A 14,983-nucleotide genomic window follows, 5' to 3' on the forward strand; every position below is an offset into this window, starting at 1 on the left:
CCCGAAACGTCGAAAGTGATTCTTCCTATATATGCTGCCTGGCCTGCTGTGTTCCACTGGCATTTAGTGTGTGTTGTCCAACCTCAGAAATTACTAGGCTTACCCATAGCCCTCTATTTTTCTAAGCTCCATATATCTATCCAAAAGTCCTTTAAAAGACCCTATCGTATCTGCCTCCACCACCATTGCCGGCAGCCCATTCCATGCACTCACCACTCTCTGAGTAAAAAACTTACCCCTGACATCTCCTCTGTAACATTACCTCTCGGTTCCTAAATTCAATTCCATGATTGATGAAGGCCAATACACCACACACCTTCTTAACCACAGAGTCAAACTGCACAGCTGCTTTGAGCGTCCTATGGATTTGGACCCCAAGATTCCCCTGAGCTGCGCTGCTTCAACCCGTTTCCTTGTGTTACTAGATACTGTCCAACATTCTGATCCATATAACATAACTGGATAAACGTAATATTTCAGTAATCTGAGGTTGAGTGAATTTGGCCTTTTCTCCTTGGAGTGACGGAGGATGAGGGGTGACCTGATAGAGGTGTACAAGATGATGAGAGGCATTAATTGTGTGGATAGTCAGAGGCTTTTTCCCAGGGCTGAAATGGTTGCCACAAGAGGACACAGGTTTAAGGCACTGGGGAGTAGATACAGAGGAGATGGCAAGGGTAAGTTTTTTATGCATTGAGTGGTGAGTGTATGGAATGGGCTGCCGGCAACAGTGGTGGAGGCGGATAAGATAGGGTCTTTTAAGAGACTTTTGGATAGGTACATGGAGCTTAGTAAAATAGAGGGCTATAGGTAAGCCTAGTCATTTCTAAGGTAGGGATATGTTCAGCACAACTTTGTGGGCCGAAGGGCCTGTATTGTGCTGTAGGTTTTCTATGTTTCTACATATGTTTTTTGAGGAGGATGCAAAGAATATCATAGATGAAACGAATATCTAACGAGGATGTCATGAACAGAGCCAGCACAAAAAGAGAAATAATGTATGAGATCATGAAAAGGCAACGTAACTTCATTGGACATGTGATTAGGAAAGAGGAGTTAGAATGCACGGTAATTATGGGAAAGATTGAAGGGAAGAAAGCAAGAGGAAGGCAAAGACAAATGATGATGGAGACAGCAGCCAGAGAACTGGAAATGAACACCAATGAATTGATCCACTTGACCTGAAACAGGAGCGTGCGGGCCAAGGCAGTCAAAGCTCAAACTGGGCACGGCAGATCTCCGCAGTGCTCTCCCACTGAGAGACCTGACACCTGATCAGGTTCATTTCCCAACACCAGATCAAGTACAGCCTCGCCTTTTGTAGGCATATCTACATACTGTGTCAAGAAACCTTCCTGAACACACCTAACAAACTTCACCCCATCTAAACCCCTCACTCTAGGGAGATGCCAATCGATATTTGGGAAATTAAAATCTCCCACCACATCAACCCTGTTATTATTACTCCTTTCCAAAATCTGTCTCCCTATCTGCTCCTTGATATCCCTGATACTATTTGGTGGTTTATAAAAAATCACCCAGTAGAGTTATTGACCTCTTCCTATTCCTAACTCCCACCCACAGAAACTCCGTAGAAAACCCCTCCATGACTTCATCCTTTTCTGCAGCCGTGACACTATCTCTGATCAACAGTGCCATGCCCCCACCTCTTATGCCTCCCTCCCTGTCCTTTCTGAAACATCTAAAGCCTGGAACTTGAAGTAGCCATTCCTGCCCCTGCACCATCCAAGTCTCTGTAAATGGCCACAACATCATAGCTCCAAGTGCTGATCAATGCTGTAAGCTCATCTGCTTTGTTCATAATTCTCTTTGCATTAAAATAGACACACCTGAAACCATCGGTCTGAGCACGTCCCTTTTCTTAACACCTGCCTATCCTTCCTTTCACACTGTCTCCAAGCTTTCTCTATTTGTGAGCCAACTGCCCATTCTTCCGTCACTTCAGTTCGGTTCCCACCCCCCCAGCAATTCTAGTTTAAACTCTCCCCAGAAGCCTTTGCAAACCTCCCCACCAGGATTATGTGGGGAAGAAACCTGCAGGGAAATCATGTAGCAATTGGGGTGCGAGGTTGATTCAATTTTAACTCAAACTCTTTCTTCACAGACATAGAATACTGCAATACAGAAACAGGCTCTTTGGCCCATCTAATCTGTGCCAGACTATGAATCTGCCAGATCCCATTGATTTGCACCTGGACCATAGTCCACCACACTCTTCCTATCCAAGCACCTATCCACATTTCTATTAAATGTTGAAATTATTATGGCCCATTCAGAAACTCCAGTTTCATATTGTTTTGACTTGTGGCCCCTACGAAATCCAGCATGGATTCCATCACTGCCTGTTAGGAGTTTGTACGTTCTCACCATGACTGCATGGGTCCCTCCGTGTGCTCCAGTTTCCTCCCACATTCCAAAGGTGTATTGGTTGAAAGGTCATTGTAAATTGTGCCGTGATTAGGCTAGGGTTAAATCAGGGGTTGCTGGGTGGCAGGGCTTGATGAACCAGAAGGACCTATTCTGTGCTATATCTCGGTAATTAAATAAATTCCACCACTTTCCTCAGGCAGCTCATTCCATACTCTCACCAGCCTCTGAGTGAAGAATTTCACCTTTCACTCTTAACCCACGACCTCTTGTTCCAAAAGCATACAGCATGGTTTAGTGCATTCTCAGAGTTCCAGGGTTCTTTATATTTTTATTAAACCAGTTTTTTTGTCTGAATGAATCTAGAAGTGACAAGGATAGTTATAACATGAAAATGAAGCCAAGCTCTTGAATAAAATGCAGATCTACAGCTTTGCTCTTCTGTTTCTACTTGCAAACATGTACAAAAAATGCCTTTGGTTCACAGCTGCGCAAGCGAACCATGGAGGCTTACTACTCCCCAGCTCCCATAATCCATTATCAACAACCCCCAGCAAAATTTAGGCCCTAGTGCACAAACATTCTCAAATTTTAATTGATCCAATTGCCAACAATAGTCTTCCTCAGTTATTTCACCGAATGAAATGGAATCAAGTTTCAGTTGATAAAGTGAGGAGACTGCCAGGGTTCGAATGTACACCAGCAGAGCCTGGAAAGACAAGCAGAGTCGGGTTCTTGAATTTAATCAGCAATGATTCTATTTCCGTTCCTATTGTTCCTTAACCAGTTTGAAGGGAACTGTTGCTCTAAATGGATGCACTTTATCTTCACTTCTCTTGCATCAGTTCTCTGTGCTCTGATAGAGAGGGCATTTGAAATGTCGCCAAGTAACCATGGCAATGCGCACTACGAAGGCGATGCAGGCTATGGCCAGCAGCACAGCTGGGGGAAGAAGAGAACAGTGTTACTAGTTTGCAATTCAATTATGTGATGAATATAATGTACAATGGGGAGAATACCGCCAAAATAAAACACAGGAATGCTTTCATGTGGTCTCACTTGGTCTCTGGGTTGTGAATAGCTTTGGACAACTTCACAATTATTGTGTTAAGTGAGTGAATTTTAGATAGATCCTGAATACTAAATGCAACAGAATCCTACTGGAGCAACACACCTGCCTATCTCCCCTCTTACCTCTTTTCACCTGTCTATCACCTCCCCCTGGTATCCCTCCTCCTCCCCTATCATCAATGGTCCATTCTCTTCTCCTATCAGATTCCTTCTTCTCCAGCCCTTTAGTTTTTTTCACCTATCACCTCCTAGCTTCTTACTTCATCCCCCACACATCAGGTTTCAGCTATCAACTTCTAACCAGTTCCCCTCCCCCTCACCCCAGCTCCTTATTCTGGCTCCCCCCCCCCCCCCCCCCCCCCCACCGGTCCTTTCTAGTCCTGATGAAGGGTCTTGGCCCAAAACATTCATTGTTTATTCCTTTCCATAGATGCTGGCTGACCTGTGAGATCCCCCAGCATTTTGTGTGTGTTACTCTGGATGTCCAGCATCTGCAGAATCTCTGTACATCCTGTACATCTTTGGAATGTGGGAGGAAACCCACGAGGTCACGGGGGGGAATGTATAAACACCTTTTAATGACTGTGAGAGGAATGTGGATTAGATTGTCTCAGAAATAACTATTGCTGGGCACTTAGGGAGGAAGATTTTTTACATTTCATCAGGTCGTTACTAAGCAGCCAGCACCACCCCATCACTTGTGTGGCTCTGACCCATCCCAATGTAGAGTGCTGAACACAATCCGGGGAGACCAGCACCAGCAACCCCCCCTCCCCCACCATCCCCAAACCTCTCTCTTCCACAGCCTCCATAAACACCTCTACTTTTTCCACTATAGGGCCTGACAGCAGGCTGAAACCTACAATCCCAAATGCTCATGACCCAACCTGTTTCTCCGAACCTGTGGGAGCTTGTGTAATGCCCCGATCCTCGTAGCACCAAGGTCACGATAGCTTGAGATCCCGGGAGCCACTGATGCTTAAAGCAGTCTGAACAAGACCCCATTGTGTAAAGCTCATCTTGTGCACCAAAATGAAGCTATTTATTATTTATCTATTGGGGAGGAGGGGAACAGATGGCAGAATTTCAACATGCCTAATGCTTACTGTGGAGAACATCTGAAGTAACTCCCAACGCACAACTGTATCTACTAGCCTCATACCTCCCATATTCTGGCAGCAATTCTTTGAGAAAGGAATTCTTTGAATTCTTTGAGAGTTATAGACAGTGACACTAGAACTTGCAGGTCCTTCTGTATAAATAAGAGATTCTGTAGATGCTGGAAATCCAGAGTAACACACACAAATGCTGGAGGAGCTCAGCAAGTCTGGAGAAAACCTGTGATAAAGGGTCATGGCCCAAAACTTTAACGATTTATTCCTCTCCACAGATACTGTCTGAGCTGGTGAGTTCCTCTGGCATTTTGTAGGTCTTTCTGTGTGTTATCCTTACCATAATTCAGCAAATTACTCCACACTAACTTCAACTTATTCTTTAAACTATTACTCAATGACGACTACCCTAAACTAACCTAGTAACCAGTTTCCTATAAACAGTGCACTAATGGAAATGAAAGCTACTCACCGATGTAAATGTTGTTCCTGGTTGGTGAGGTGGCATTGTAAAGATTGTCCAAAGATCCTGATAATGCCACAATGATAACAGGGTAGATTGTAAGTGTGTATCGCACATACTTATCAAACACAAAATTTTCCAACCCAAACCTATGGACAAAAGTTTTAAAAAATTTTTTTTTAATAATAATTATTAAATTTAAGTCACTTTTAAGTCAATATCATAACTTGGCAAAAAGAACATTGCTTTAATGCTACACGTGGTTTAAAACAAGAAATTCAATAACACTAATTAAAGAAAAGCGTAGCATTGCCCAAGTGCAACGTTCTTCTGATGCTTGGCCAGTTTCAATGAATAGCAGAGTGAACAACAGTTTACCAGTTTTGACCCCTACTCACTACTTTTCTAAAGGCACTGGCCAGTGAGTCACTGTTCATTCTTCATTAGTAGTTAGAGAAACAGTACAGTAGGTTACCAGATGACAATGCCAGCCCAGGGCTTTTCCAATATTCACACATGTGTACTGTCATATGTACCAAGATACAGTGCGAAGTTTTTGTTTGTGTGCTATCCGAGCAGGTACAAGTTAGGTTTAAGTTGTGGGCATGCCACGTTGGCATTGGAAACACAGTGATACTTGCAGGCTGCCCCCATCACATCCTCACTGCAAACAATGCATTTCTCTGTATGTTTCGATGTACCCATGACAAATAAAGCTCATCTTAAACCATAAATCCAGACAGATAGTTCCATACATCAGATTTTATAGCCTCGTTTAAGGGCTTTATGACAATTTTACCCTCTCTATTTTGAGCTGTTCCAAGTGGAGTTTAAACCAAGTTGATTAAATTTGCAAATATGTTGCAGGTGATTGGAGAAAAGTTTAGGGGCATATCAGAGGTAAGTTTTTTTTTACAGAGAGTGGTGGGTGCATGGAATGTCCTGCCAGAGGTGGTGGTAGAGGCAAATACATTAGGGGCATTAAGGAGACTCTTAGACAGGCACATGGATGATAGAAAGATGAACGCCTATGTCAGAGGGAAGGGTTAGATAGATCTTAGAGTAGTTTAAAAGTTTGGTACGACATTGTTGGCTGTTTCGTTCTTTGTACTATTTTTTAAGTACGAGAGTCAGCGGACATAAAGAAGGAAATCCATGAAGCACAGAATAAGCCAAATAAAATGTCAGTACCTCAATAATGGCTAATTACACTAATACAAACATTATATACATGATTCATTCATGTAGCTGAGGATGATGTGAAAAAGACGAAGATATTCGGTTGTTGAAGGTAGTACAACCTCTGAGATGTTGCTCATGGGTTTCACAGTTTTGGATAATGAGGAAAGGCTCGAGAACTGTAATTTAAGGGATGATAAGCAATCTGAGATAGATATAAAAATATATAATAAATAAAATTGAAAAAGTTAACTTGGAACCTTAAACTCTGGTAGCAGTTCAGTAATTAAACTCCTCAAGAGGCAATTTTAGGACCATAGCAGGAGATTACACTCAGTAATCACCGTGCCAAATAGACCACTGAACAGAATGGAGAAAGAAATACCTTCAACTATACAATTACAGTTCAGATAAAGATGAGTAAAAGGAGTTTTTCAATGTAAGTTGTTTTTGATTTTATTAGTTAAGCAGAGATTGTGGATTTTTTTAGTGAAGATATGAGTGAAATTTGTTTTTGACTAAAATGCTTGGTTTATGAAACAAGAGCCTCTCATCAATTTCCAAGCTCTCCTTTGACACGAGCTAGTTAAAGTCAGCCCATTGAGTCTTAAACTTCAAATTTAGTTAGTGAATCAGTACTGTATTGCTACTGCAAGACAACAGATCTCACAAAATGTGTCAAATGATAATAAAGCTAATTCTGAATCTGAAGAATTCCTGCCAGAATGTGTGGTGACCCTTGCTGTCTGCCTCCAGCACATCCATGGCTGTGTTGGTTACTAATGCAAACAATCCTTTTTACTGTATATTTTGATGTACCTGTGATAAGTAATTGAATCTGAATCTTTACCCTTAATCAGGAACACAGAAATGAAATGGGGATTTAAAAGCAGGAGGGGTTTAACTAAAACATACGAAATGCAGAGAGCCTCTTAAAATCCAACCCTACAAGCCCAATGTGAGAGGTGGAAGTGGGTAAGGCTGGCCAACAGGGCTCTGGTGAGGCTGCACAGGCTAATCCCCTGTACAGTGGATACAATGGGCCACAGAAACATTGATGAACTCCAACCATACCATCGACTTTGGCTGATGGAGACTGGAGGGCATCAATGGCCTGTGCTTCACTGGGAGCTCAGGGCCCAAGAAGAAATACAGAGGAGTCTTGACAGAGTGTGGAGGGGATATCTGCTTGTGGGTGAATCTTAAACCAATGAGTTTAAGAATAAGGGGGCCACCTATTTAAGGCAGATGGCAGGAAAAACATTTCCTCAGAGAGCTGTGAATTTCTTGAATTCTGTACTTCAAGGGTTAGTGGACGTAACGGCTGAATAATTTTTAAGGCAAAGATATAAAGACCATTGATAAGAAAGGGAATGAAAGGTAATCAGAGGTTACAACTAGATTGACCATGATTTTATCAAGTACAGGAGTGAGTCTGAGGGTCTCAGTGATCTAATTTGTATGCTCACATGTTGCATTTTGACTGGGATCCGTGAATTCCAACTGACCAAGAAGTGAATTAGTTGTTCTTGGTTTGAAGACATTGTGTCACAGGACACAGCCCATTTACCTAGAATTTCTCTAAGTGAGGGAGCACTTCATATTGGTACGTACCATAAGATGACTTCAACGGCCAGGAGAGAAAGGCAGATTGTACCAGATGTTACCATGGCAATATTCGCACTGTAAGTCAGTACAACTGCAAAGTTAAGTAGTGTTGCTATGGTTGTCCATGTTGCATAAACAGCTATTCCATTCTGTACCTGTAACATGCACAAAGGTAAGGAAACATATCTGCTTAAAGTTCATTTCACATTGTCCTAAACATTGCATCCAGAGATCACCAGGACTGAAACTTTTATACAGCTGCAACATGACTTCCCAAATGTTATACTCAGTGCCCAGACTGATGAAGGCGAGCATGCTGTACTCCTTCTTTACCACTCTATCCATTAATCTTGCCACTATCAGAAATTATAGACCTGTACCTCACAACCTCCCTGCGTATCAGTACTCAACGGCTCTACCATCTGTTGTATACACAAATCTTCATTCCATTCTCTACTGGGTCATCTAGAAGTTCTAACCATAGGAAGGGTACTTTTCTCAGAAATTACTGAATCCTTAAAATGATTGCTTTTGTTTTTTTTTCATTATCAGGGACAACCATGTAAGTATACACTCAGTGGCCACAGTATTAGGTTCATGTGTACAGCTGCTCATTATTGAAAATGTCTAATTAGCCAATCATGTGGCAGCTGCCCAATGCATAAAAGCATGCAGACATGGTCAAGAAATTCAGTTGTTCTTCAAACCAAACAGCAGAATGGGGAAGTGACTTTGACCCTGGAGTGGTTATTGGTGCCAGATGGGGCGGTTTGAGTACCTCAGAAACTGCTGATTTCCTGGAATTTTCACGCACAACGGTCTCTGAAGTTCACAGAGAATGACGAGAAAAACAAAAAAAATCCACTGAGTGGTAGCTCTGTGAGCAAAAGCTACTTGACAGTGAGCGTGGCCCGACGAGAATGACCAGACTAGTTCAAGCTGACAGGAAGGTGACAGTAACTCAAATTCCCATGCGTTACAACAGTCACGTGCAGAAGATCACCCCTAAATGCACAACATGTCAAAGTGGAAGACAATGAACATACACTGGGTGGCCAGTACAATTTTAATTGAAATATTGCTTCCTGATATAGAGTAATTATCTCAATGCAGGTGCCTGATTCCATTTGAGAACTGAGCATGATTCTGTGCTTGAGTAGGAAGCTGAACAATAAACTTAAAGTCACAAAGAATGCTTTTCAAATCTAAAAAAAATAGACTGACTTAACAATTTTGCCCCTTTTGAATCACACCAAAATAATTATAAAAGTAAAGGGCATTGAATTGTTGCATTCTTCTGGAGAGGAATACCTGGGCAGGTGTCCCTCCCCTAATTTCAGGTGCACTTTAGAAATGTTTAACACAGACCTCCGTCCGTTTCCAGGATCCAATTATCCCCCTGAATCACAGACAGTCATCCTTCCCACAATCTCTTTCACTTCCTGCCATCAGGCATAAGAGCCAGAAATGGGTGGTAATAAGAATTCCATAAGAACCCGAAGTGTGCGGTGCAAAAATATTTCCAACCAATCTTATGAAGTGTTAGGCAAGGCAGCATTTAGGTATTAGATAAATACATACCAGTATTCGGACAAGCCACAAATCAACCTTTCTGTACTCCTGAAGCCAAGGACCCTGTGTAAATAGGCCACGATAGGAGAAGAAAAGAACCACATAGTTTGTGAAAGCGATTAATGCCAGGAAAATGAGGGCAAGTATAATGTGCCTGAAATAAAAGAAAATTTGCTTCAAACAGCAGAAACAGATAACACCAAAATAATGACAGAACTCATGGTTGGAAGATGCAAAAATTTACAAAAATTTATAATTATTGATTTTCTTTCTACAACTATTTTAAATATCTCTAATCTCAAGCAGATTTTGCCGATTCAACAAATCCCCTTTCTGAACTTACTTAGTGATTTATTTACTCCTTTATTTATTTATAGCAATACAACATGGAGTAGGATCTTCTGGCCCTTCGACCATGCCGCTCAGCAATCCCCGACTAACCCCCAGGGACGATTTACAGTGACCAATTAACCTATCATCTGGTACATCCTTGGACTGTGGGAGGAAACCGGAGCACCTGGAGGATACCCACACGGCCATGGGGAGATCGTACAAGCTCCTTACAGGCAGCAGTGGGGATTGAACCCAGGTCGCCTGTACTGTAAAAAGTTGTGCCAGCCCAAGTAAACAGTAATGTAATTGCCACACCAGTATTTGTAGGAGGTACATTGTCGGAAAGAAAGAGGATATGGTTATAAGTGTTGAGAACAAGGGTCTTTTTAAACAAAGGGATTGCTTCATTGGTGACTATAAAAGTTAAAAAAAGTATTGCACCAGAACCTACAATGTCTGTTGAACTGCACATCTGCTTGTTCATGGTCTACATCCTATAATTCCCTACCTGCTCACTTGTCTAACTAAATGCCTCTGAAACTTTGCTGTTGCATCTGCTTTTGGCAGTGTACTCCTCCCACAGTCCAAGGATGTACCAGTCGGTAGGTTAATTGGTCACTGTAAATGGTTCCTGGGCCAAAGGGCCAGAAGATCCTACTCCATGTTGTACTGCTATAAATAAAACTTCAGGCAGCCCACACCACTCCGTGTAAAAAAAACTTCCCATATAAATCTCCTTTAACTACCCCACCACCCATCAAAGCTTTGTCCTGTAATATTTAACATCTTCACCTCAGGATAAAGGTTCTGATTATCTGCCTTGTCCATGTCTCCATTAATTTTATATATTGTTATGTCACCCCCCCAGCTTCCAGCACTCCAGGGGAAGCAATACAAGTATGTCCAACCTTTCCTCAAAGCCAATACTCGCTAATCCAGCAACAACTTGCTGATTTTCTTCTGCAGCCTCTGCATCCTTCCTACAGTATAGCATCCAGAACTGCATGCAGTACTGCAAATGCGGCATGAGCACTGTTTCGTACAGCTGCAACATCACTTTGTTACGTAGATATGGGACACCACAACCGATGGACATCTTCTTTTCCAAAGATAGGTGGAAGCAGCGAATTTGCTGAAAGACTTAGTTTAGGAGAATGGTAAAGAAGTGGCAGATGGAATACAGTCTAGTGAAGTGTATGGTCATGTACTTTGGTCAAAGGAATGATTCCAAATAGGATGCAAATTTAGAAATCAAAGGTGTAAAGGGACTTGGGAGTCCTTGTGTAGAATTCCCTGAAGGTTAACTTGCAAATGAGTCACCAGTAAGGAAGGCAGATGGAATGCTAGCATTCTTTTCAAGAGGACTAGAATGTAAGAGCAAGGATGTGATTCTGTGGCTTTTTAAGGCATTGGTCAGACTACATTTAGAGAATTGTGAGCAGTTTTGGGCCCCTGATTTAAGAAAAGATGTGCTGGCACTGGAGGGGGTCCAGAGGAGGTTGGGGGGAATGTTTCTGGGAAGGAAATGGTTAATATATGAGGAGTGTTTGATATCTCTGGGCCTATACTCATTGGAGTTTAGAAAAATGATGGGGATCTCATTCACCTATTGAATATTGAAAGCCTAGATAGAGTGGATGTGGAGAGGATATTTTCGATAATAGAGGAGTCTAGGACCAGAGGGTAAAGACTCTGAATATGAGGACTTACTTTCAGAACAGAGATGAGGAGGAATTTCTTTAGCCCAAGGGTGCTGATTCTATGGGATTCATTGCCACAGGTAGCTTTGGAGGCCAAGTCACTGGGTATGTTTAAAGAGGCAGTCGATAGGCTCTGTTTATGAGAGTGTCAAAGGTTATGGAGAGAAGGCAGAGAATGGGGTTGAGAGGGATAATAAATCAGCCATGATTTAATGGTGGAGCAGACACAATGAGATGAATGTCCTAATTCTGTTCCTATGTCTTATAGACTGGAACATGTGGCTACTTCTGTTGCCGCTTTCAGAGAGTGATGGACTTGCTCCCCAAGAGCTTTCTGCACATCAGTGCTCCAAAGTGTCCTGCCATTTACAGTATATTTTTCTCCCAACATGCAACATCTCACACTTAGTCCAGATTAATTCATCTGCCATTCCTCTTCCATAACTCCAAATCCACTATACCCTGATGAATCTTTAACAATGTTCCTCACCATCCACAACTCCGACAATTGTTGATTTACTGGTCGCCCCTCCAATACATATTGCAAACGGCAGAGATCTCTCATCCTCACAGAACACTGGGGCACAGACCTCCACCACTAACTTCTGTTTTCTATAGCCGATCAGATTTTAAATCCTAACTCATCCTCCTCCTAGATATAAACAACCCCTAGAACCTTAGCATATCCTTCCACAAACCTGTATTGTCAATGTCCTTCTCCTCGGTGCATAGTGATGCAAAGTACTCTTCCTAGGTTTAGACTCAGATTTATTTATCACATGCACACTGAAACATACCATGAAATGTGTCGTTTGCTTTGACAATCAACGCAACCTAAGGAAGTGCTGAGGGCAGCCCGCAATTGCCACCTCACATTCTGGCACCAACACACCATGCCCACCGTGCTTGGCAGAACAGCAACAAATAGAAATTACCAAGCAACAAAGCAACAACAAAACTAGGCAAACACGAGGAAATCTGCAGATGCTGGAAATTCAAGTAACACACACAAAATGCTGGTGGAACGCAGCAGGCCAGGCAGCATCTATAGGGAGAAGCTCTCCCTTCTTATTTTCAAATCTCTTACTATCTTTTCTTTCAGTTAGTCCTGACGAAGGGTCTCGGCCCAAAACATCGACTGTGCTTCTTCCTACAGATGCTGCCTGGCCTGCTGTGTTCCACCAGCAACAACAAAACTAGCCCTGTTCCTCCCACCCACCAATGCACCTACACAGTCCTTGAACCCCAGCACAGACTACCTCACTCACTTTGTCTTCCTCTGGGCATAAATTCCCTCCTTTGTCCTTGTATGGTTCTGCCTAATTACCCCCTTTGTTTTAATGCATGTATAAAATGGCCTGTTATTCTCTTTAATCCTATTTTCAAGAACATTTCATGGCCTTGTTTAGCCTACCCGCTCCCGTTTGAGTTTTCTCCTGCTTCCTCTATGTTCCTTAGAGACCTTGATCAACTTCAACTTCCTAAACCATATATTGTGCTTCAAGAAATTTGCAACCTCTCACCATTCAAAGGTTCCAAACCTTGCCATCCTTGTCCTTCTTCCTCATAGAAACATGTCCGTCCTGAATTCTGACCAACTGACCTTTAAATGTCTTCCACATGACAAGGACGTCATGTGGAGACGAGACGAGGGCATCATTTCAGAATGTGGAAGAGGAACTCAGTCCTGGGACAGCAGCTCTTGTAGACTGGGTTCGTAGCCATTTACTAACCTCTCAGTGCTCAGTGGTGCCTTCCCTATTCCACAGTTCATTAAACCCTTCAGCAACCCCATTCCCCGTTCCCTGACTTACTCCTTATCAGCCATACCTCCCCAAATAGCAGCCATTGCCACTTAGCTCCAACACTCGTCCCTCCTTTCACACCCCCACCCAAACGTCCCTGAACGGACCTGTGGTCAACAGTCACCCTAATCCCTTAAAAAGAAAAGCCGCCAGTGAACGGAGTCCCAGCGGCACCTCCACAGAGAGTCCCAGGCTTAGAGGCCTGTGTGCGTGTGAGAAAGGAAAGGGGCTTGCTTTATTGCTGTTACCATTGTTCTGCTGAACACCAGGGGTATGCTGTGTCAGCATCACTGAAGGGCTGCCCCAGCACGTCCTTAAGTGGACTTGGTTGTTTACATAAGTTCACTGTACGTTTTGATGTATGCTTGATAAATGAATAAATCTGAATCTGAATCTAAACTTTCGACTACAGACTAACCCACACACACTTTTGAAAGTTGAATTTGAAAGCAGAGTACAGGGTTAATGGCAGGATTCCTGGTAGTGTGGGGATCAGAGGGATCTTGGGGTCCATGTCCACAGTTCCCTCAAAGCTTCCATGCAGGTTAATACAGCTGTTAATAAGGCCTATGGTGTGTTGGCTTTCATATGGGGATTAAGTTCAAAAGCTGTGAAACTGTATTGCAGTGCTATAAAGCCCTGGTTAGACCATACTTAGAACATTGTTTTCAGTTTTGGCCCCTCAATAAAGTTGTGCATACTTCAGAGAGGGTGCAGAGGAGATTCACCAGGATGCAACCTGGATTAAAGAACAGGTCTTATGAAACACAAACAAATGGTGGAGGAACTCAGCAAATCAGGCAGCATCTATGCAAAGGAATAAACAGTCAATGCTTCAGGTGAAGACCCTTCATCAGGACTGGAAAGGAAGGGCGAAGAAGCCAGATTAAGAAGCTGGAGAGAGGGGAAGGCGAACAAGCACCAGTTACAACTGATCTTCAGATCTATCTTAAATCTTCGGCAGAAATCTAACTGAAGGTTATCATTGGGGTCTTCCAGAATCCCTAGGCTGACGTATCCTAGTCAGAGTATGCCACCTGTAATTCAAGGTAACTGTACAAGTTGATGAGGGACTTAGTGATTTCGAAACATTCATAGGGTGCATGTTAAACAGATGTTCAGTACAGGGGAGTGTAAAACACTGCAGATTAGTGTTCAAGGGCAGTGGAGTAGTCAGAAATCATCAGAGATAAAGGTGTGAGTTCAGGATTTCTTCTGAAACCACTCAGACTGCACATGGAGCAGTTAGCATCACTAGAACAGAAACAAAGAGACGGTAATATGTGCAAAGAGATTAACAGGATGAAGTAAAGGATTGAGGAAAAAGGAGAGTTAAAGTTTCCTGCAGTCATTGGAGAAGATACCATTTTAGAATATGTATGTCTCATTAATATAACATTGAGCAGAGTCAATATTTCATCCCCTTCAGACATCTAAGGGGAAAAGCTGAGGTAGAAAGGCATTTTCTGATGCATTATACTAAAATAAATCTCAAACAAGAGAAGGTCTATGGATGCTGGAAATCTGAGCAACACACAGAAAACACTGGAGGAACTCAGCAGGCCAGGCAGCGTCTATGGAAAAAAGCACAGTCGACATTTCGGGCCAAACCCCTTCAGCAGGACTGCCAGGCTTTAGTCCAAAATGTCAACTGTACTTTTTTTCCATTGATGCTGCCTGGCTTGCATGAGTTCCTCCAACATTTTGTGTGTGTTGCTAAAAAATAAGTCTGTAGATTTTACATAAAGCTGT

The 14,983-nt window shown here is 42.6% G+C and overlaps 1 protein-coding gene across 1 annotated transcript in view; it reads right to left on the bottom strand.

Moving 5' to 3' along the window:
- Positions 1–529: 529 nt before the first annotated feature.
- Positions 530–14,983, bottom strand: part of LOC132395104 (uncharacterized) — a 30,131-nt gene continuing 15,677 nt past the window's right edge. Inside the window, exons 5-8 of the mRNA XM_059971417.1 lie at positions 9,403–9,547; positions 7,828–7,976; positions 5,044–5,183; positions 530–3,330 (exon numbers count right to left, since the gene is read on the bottom strand). Of these exons, the coding sequence (XP_059827400.1) occupies positions 3,230–3,330; positions 5,044–5,183; positions 7,828–7,976; positions 9,403–9,547 (535 nt within the window). The 3' untranslated portion in view covers positions 530–3,229. The remainder of the gene's footprint in view (positions 3,331–5,043; positions 5,184–7,827; positions 7,977–9,402; positions 9,548–14,983) is intronic.

This window comes from Hypanus sabinus, chromosome 1 (genome assembly GCF_030144855.1).
Source record: "Hypanus sabinus isolate sHypSab1 chromosome 1, sHypSab1.hap1, whole genome shotgun sequence".
NCBI classification, from domain to species: Eukaryota; Metazoa; Chordata; class Chondrichthyes; order Myliobatiformes; family Dasyatidae; genus Hypanus; species Hypanus sabinus.